General features: G+C 31.7%; 1 protein-coding gene across 1 annotated transcript; it reads left to right on the top strand.

The window, feature by feature from the left end:
• The first annotated feature begins 304 nt into the window (after nucleotides 1-304).
• Nucleotides 305-6,446, top strand: PIG-F (phosphatidylinositol glycan anchor biosynthesis class F). The gene is made up of 11 exons (XM_080164470.1): nucleotides 305-386; nucleotides 805-904; nucleotides 1,101-1,174; nucleotides 1,387-1,465; nucleotides 2,538-2,666; nucleotides 2,943-3,024; nucleotides 3,639-3,744; nucleotides 4,628-4,712; nucleotides 5,371-5,481; nucleotides 5,920-6,002; nucleotides 6,253-6,446. The coding sequence occupies exons 2-11, from the start codon at nucleotides 866-868 to the stop codon at nucleotides 6,293-6,295; spliced, it is 831 nt and encodes a 276-aa protein (XP_080020596.1). The 5' UTR covers nucleotides 305-386; nucleotides 805-865; the 3' UTR covers nucleotides 6,296-6,446.
• Nucleotides 6,447-6,813: the final 367 nt, after the last annotated feature.

Here is a 6,813-nt window from a genome sequence, read left to right on the forward strand (position 1 = left end):
TCAACAGCAGCTCAGAGTTTTTATTGTTCCAAATGTTTATCCAGTTCAACCTCTAAGGTAAATTTTCTTGAAATTCTCCAATATTTAGGTTATTTCAAATTCTTATTATCTATTTGTATGATAAAACTAATTTTCAAAAGTTGCTGGCAAATAGAATTGAGAAGCTCCTTTGTTGAAGGAAAGTTATTATAAAACAGAAATATTTTTACATAAGTATAAATCATGTTCTTAATAGAAAAAAACCACTGCCGTTTTTATGGTTTCCTATTATCCCACTCAATTCTTTACTATTTCCTATTTTCAGACAATTAGGATTAAGGGCACTCGCCAAAATTCTAAAATCTGTTGAAAAAGTTGAACAATTAGAAATTCCCTTACAACTTCAGGTAATCTAACATTTTGAAAATCATGATGTTTGTCAATTAGGTAAGATCTTGCAAACTGCGGGTCAAATTGTGTTCTTTATGATAAAGAGAGAGATGGTAGATACTATAGAGTTGAAACCAATAGTTTTAAATGAGTAAAATGCATTTAAAATTAAGTACTAGAGGTTGCGAATGCGCAACTATCATCTAGAAACTCTGCACTAAAAAGGGGTGGGAAAGCAAAAAATAGTATAAACCACCCCAAGACTTAAATCTATAAATTAAATAGCCCAAAACCAACCCGTGACCCAAGATTCCATAAAATGGAGAACTATATTTAGCTAAACTTAAGTTACAGACAAAAAAAAACTTACTACTACTTTCTGTAATAGGATAATTAAACATTTATTTCAATAAAAAGATATTTTTTTTTGCTTAGGAGGAACTGAAAAATCTCTTAACATAACCTAACCACAAGAATTCTGAAAATAAATCAAGTAATGACAAACTACAACGAGATTTTGAGTGAGCACTGTGAGGTAATTATAATCCATTGCCATATCCCCGATTTTCCTCGAACTATTCCTCCTGTCAAATTAATAGTTTCATTTCTTTATTAACAACAATGATAAAACTACATTTATATGGCATCATTGAGCTAGAGTTTTCTTTAGTTTGCATATAATACATATTTGCATATTTGCAAAATATAAATTTTGCCAACTTTATGTTTAGGTGAAATTTAGTTTCTACTACAGTGTATTCAGCTTTCTCTCAAGTGGAATTCTTCTTCTTGTTTACATTCTTTGGTAAGAATTGTTCTTGTTTATAATCAATAAATAATAAAATCCGCCTGTTATAAAGTTCGGTTTGCGTATTTTTATAAATGTTCCATATCTTTACTTCCTTTTCATTTTCTTATATCTTTCTTTTTTTAAATCAAAATATTGTTTATAAATCTTTGCTGTTTTGGAATTAATAATCATTCTTGTTTTCACTATATGTCTTTTTTTGTGTTTAGTGAAGGAGTTTCTGTATTCGGGAGGATTCTTTACAGTCCTGAGTTTTTATTAGCTGCTGCATTTGCTGAAATTATTAAGGTCATTTAAATTTAGAACACATTTTGTAGGGGGTAGCTGCACGAAATTCATTTAAACTTAAGTTTGTGAACCCAGTTTTACCCTATTCTATGGTATCATGTGCATTTTAGAGCATATTAATAAAATAATTTAATTTATTACCATGTAGTTATCAAAATATCGCGACTTGTAAATTATACTCGTGTGATATATACTTGCACTGATTACCTACTGCAGATTATAATTATTGGTTGAAAAGTTTTTACGAACATAGTTTGAACAAACCAATCAACTTTTAATTAAAGTACTCAATTTTTTTCAAACCAACCAATAACATACAAGTACTAGTTGAAATTACACTCAAATGTCGTCCTTCTCCAAAACTGGTTACTATCTATTATTCCATCAACTTTTACAGAAACCAAAATTATCACTATATAATGAGATGAAAGAGGACTATCCACGAACAAGAGCAAGTGATTCTTAGCACCTTCCAGCATTGATCCATAGTATTTTTTCAGTGAATATACTAGGTTTATATTTAATATTTGGTTTATCGACTTAAAAGTTATGCTTCACTATGGTTTTATATAAAAAAAATTTAAAATGTAAAGCATTTTTTGATGCAATAATATCATCAAATGCTTTGTTAAGTTAAACGGACAAAATAAAATAAAAGCCTCAAATGCTGTAAATTGTAAAAGTAAATTAATTAAACTGTTTACAATATTACAAGTTGCCAACTCTTTTTCTAAATATACATTTTTAATCAAAATATTATACTTTTGCGTCAAAGCTATTAAACAACAGTCTGAACTCATCAAAACATTTGATAATATTGCACTAAAAGATGCTTAACATTTCAAAATTTTTTCCATATAATACTATGGTAAAACCTAACTTTTTAGTCGATAGGCCAAATATTAAACATAAACCTAGTATGTTCACTAAAAAAAATGCTATGGATCAATGCTGGAAGGTGCTTAGAATCACTTGCTCTTGTTCGTGGATAGTCCTCTTTAATTTTTTTGTAATAGTCTATTATTTGTCATTGGTTAAGTTGTCCAAATTTTAACCTAACAAATATTTTCAGATTGGTTTTGCAAAACTAGTGAGTGGTCACAAGTCCAGCCTACGACTGCCCCGTGTACCCAGCCAAGAGTTTAAACCACTGCGGGGTCCTTTCCTGCGCAGACTTTGGATACGGGGGTCTAGATTAGCTCAGGAACATTCTTGCTACTTTTAACATATACCAAAACAAGTAAAGTATGGTTAATTATTAGCGCAGCATTAATAATCAAAAATTTAATTTCATTGAATATAATTGAACCCATTTTCCTTTACTTTTTGTTATGGATTTATGCCTGTTTATGAAATAAGACATTTCCCCCTACACCTCTTCAGTTAGACACCTTTGTATTAGACCTGAGGTGGTTTTTTTCCATCTCTAATATTGACAGACAACTAACCATTTGGTAGCAAGAATGATATAATATTGCAGGCCCTGACCCCTGTTGTTCATTTTATCAGGGGATGTTTAACTCTGTTGGTTTTTTGGATATTTCTCATTTATCTTACAGGTATGATTTATCAATTAAAATTTTGTAGTATAACTATTTGTAAAATAATAGTATACCTTTTTTCCATAAAAATTGAGAATTGCGTTTTATACCTAGAACTTAATGCCAGCGAGGGAGGGTACAATGGACTGTTTATTACAATAGTCTCCAAAGTTTATTATTTACGTTTTCTTATTCGTTGGCTTGACGATTCTTAGGACTAATATTGAATTTTGATGAGTTGGATCATAAAGCTGAGTGTTAAAAAGTTTCAACCACTGATTTTAATATACGAAAGGGGTAATTTTGTGAGGATGTACATGGATAACGCTGTTTGTAATAAACTGCTATTTTTGACTGGAGGAAAGGTTATGTACAAAAAGAATTTTCTAAAGAGCAATATTTGAGATGAAAGTCCTCCCAATTTTTTATTGTGTGGATCTACTGCAGTTCAGATTATTTGTAGGCTTTCTTATGACGCTTAAAATGGTGTGCGGGTATGATCTGTACGTTCAGCCGTTTGGCAGCAAGCACCCTTTAAAATTCATAGATTTTTGAAAATATTGCTTACCAGCAATATTTTACCGTGAACTGCAGTAGATCCAATTGCGTGGTGACATATTTTTATGATCTAGTTTGTTTTGGAGCGCCTGTATTTTCTAACTGGGTTGAAACCGGATCATTTACCTGTCTCCTACTGGTGCTCACGGCCTACCCAATACTGCTCAGTAAAGGTCCCAGGTATTAAATGAATAATTTATTTATTGATTGCAAAGGCATTGTTCCAGAAATTAAATTTTCACAATTGTTAACCAAATATCATGACTTGATTTTTGTTATTTATGGATTCATTGCAACTTTGAAAGCAGCATGCTAACAGTTAATTAATTTTTATCGTATTAAAAGATAGCAATGATGAATCGCCAGGATTCGGGGATTTGACCACCGTTGTCGGGAAATTTATCGTTGTCCTGCAACTATTGGTGTGAAATTACCCTTAGAAACGGACAAAATTTCACACTAAGATCAAACAATTTGTTAAACAGGAACCAGTCAAGCAGGGTTGCCAAGGGATCACAACGGGAATAGCAACTTCTCACGAAGGCTTCGGTTCCCTAATTGTTCCGAACTTATGCTTGGAGGAGTTGCAACTAATAGTAGGAGGATGTCTGAATAACGCAGCAAGATATCGTATTTATTGTTAAGATTTGTATTTTTATACATATAACATTGTATCGGCTTAGCAAGCGTCAAAGTACACTAGTGGCTCCACAACCCTTAAAGGGTTATGCCAACTATCTGGTACAATGTTGCATGGAATTTTTCTTATAAAATGATATTTTGTATCCTATATGAACTTGGCTTGGCAACTAGGTGGAGACGCAGTTCAGCCAATTCCATGCTAGGTACCTATAAATTATGTTATTATGCAATTCATAATATTATTGTGTTCAACTCGAAACTATGATAGAATCTCACCAGAAGAACCAAAGCAAACAAAGCATAGTAACCTTTAAATATCATATACCAAATAAAAAATATGTTGTACCTTTGAGGAAAATAAATCTTATCTTACTTATTCTTTAAATTTATAAAAATGTCTAATGATTGTGAATAATTTAAGTTATGAGAATCTGAAGGATGTGTTGATTAGAGATGAAATCCCACAGATAATTTGGTCAGCTAAATCTTCTAATACTCTTCAACAGGTACTTTACAGCGAAGCTTCTTTATATTCTCTTTTATAAAGTGTGGTTCATCCACCACCATTTACGGATAGTTTGAACGTAAATTTCATATATGGATTTCAAACCATGGGTTATGATTCCCTCTGTTAATAAACTACATGAACTTGAAAGCGTACCAACTATAAAATCATAACAACGGCCTTACGTCCATAATAATGTATGTTTTATTTTTAACTTTTTAATATAATGATTCTTTTTGTTTTCACTTATTGTATAATATCATGGAATGGTTAGTTCCATGACGAATAGGCAGAATTTAAGAGCGTTTGATCTCTATAATAACATTAGAAATTGTCATCAATGCCTAAAGAAGTGGCTCACCTTTGCGGTAAAACAGGCTTGATCACTCTTGCAGCTTATTGTCTTTAGTAGATATATTATAAGGGTCATCATCTTGTCCATTAAGATCTTCTTCTTCTTAGTCTAAAAGTAGGAAGAATTTAGATCTGCGATGATCACAAACCCTCTGTTTATATGTCTAAAATGTTAATTTTCAGAATTTGCTTCTGTTCATATAATGTTAACTTTTTTTCTTCAAAAATTACTACTTAGGTATTTCACATCCAAAATGCCAACATTGTTTATTATATTTTTCTCTATAAGCCATATCTATTTTTAGGGTGACTGCGATCCACTGTCGAGATGTTTATATTATAACACTTTGTTGACTCTTGTTGGAGCCTGGCTTGGAGCTATACCTATACCTCTGGACTGGGATACAGACTGGCAGGTAGGTAACATTATGTTGATTCTGGTAGTAGCCTGGCTTGGAGCTATACCTATACCTCTGGACTGGGATACAGACTGGCAGGTAGATAACATTATGTTGACTCTGGTAGTAGCCTGGCTTGGAGCTATACCTATACCTCTGGACTGGGATACAGACTGGCAGGTAGGTAACATTATGTTGACTCTGGTAGTAGCCTGGCTTGGAGCTATACCTATACCTCTGGACTTGTATACAGACTGGCAGGTAGGTAACATTCTGTTGACTCTGGTAGATGCCTGGCTTGGAGCTATACCTCTGGACTAGATTAAGTAGGAATTTTTACTTATTCTACCTTCATTTATGTATAATTCGATGATAATTTGGCTGTAGATAGGCCTAACTAGAATTTGTTTTTAAATATTCAACGCAGAAAAGATTCTGATTTTTAATTTATGTTAGGTTTGGCCGATATCCTGTTGTCTCGGGGCTGTGACTGGTTCTGTTCTGTCAAATATGCTAGCTGCTATCTCATTATACTCCAGGTAAACAATTTTAGTACCTAACTGTCATTTGACTGAAGGACTGAAGGATCCTACCTATATAGTAGTTACTCTAATAAAAATTAAACAAATCTGTAATTGTAAAGGATACCTATCACTTATAAAGTAAAAGAGTTTATTATTTTAAAGATTATTTAGAATCAGAACACTTCCTTTTTAATGTAGTATGCTTTTCAGTGAAACATTAAAATTTAGCAAGGACTGAATTAAACTCAAATCTGTTTTTTTTCAGAGTATCAAATCAGCAGTCGTTAACAAAAAGAAAATATATGTAAAATGTGAAAATAAACCAAAAAGTTTATAAACAGTTGTTTTTGTGATAATTAGACTAAAACTAATGAAAAAAACTTTAAAAGTTTAATTGTGATCAGTTAAAATGCATTTAAGTGAATTATATCCAAAATTTTCATTGCTTTCTCCAGAAAATGTAAAAATATTAAAAGGATATCATATAAGGAATGTTTAACCATTCATATATTTTTATTGAACAATGATAATCTGTAGCTTTTCTTCTAAAATAGACTGTCCTTGTTTTCATGGATCTTGAGGGATAGGACAATGGACGATGAATTGATAAACATCCCAAATGATGATAAACAAAATTGATTCTTTTGTAGATTAAAATAATTGGTTGAAAAGTTTGCATACTAACTTATCTGGATCTAACTAATCAAAATTCAATAAAAGTAGTTCCTGATCCAAAGAATTTTAATAAAACTGAGGGTGCCATTTAAATTTACAGTCAAATGTTCCCTTCTTCCCCCCTTGCCTTTTTTAAAAATGAGTCGAATAG

This window comes from Acartia tonsa, chromosome 6, assembly GCF_053477335.1.
Source record: "Acartia tonsa isolate MP-2025a chromosome 6, ASM5347733v1, whole genome shotgun sequence".
Lineage (NCBI taxonomy): Eukaryota > Metazoa > Arthropoda > Copepoda > Calanoida > Acartiidae > Acartia > Acartia tonsa.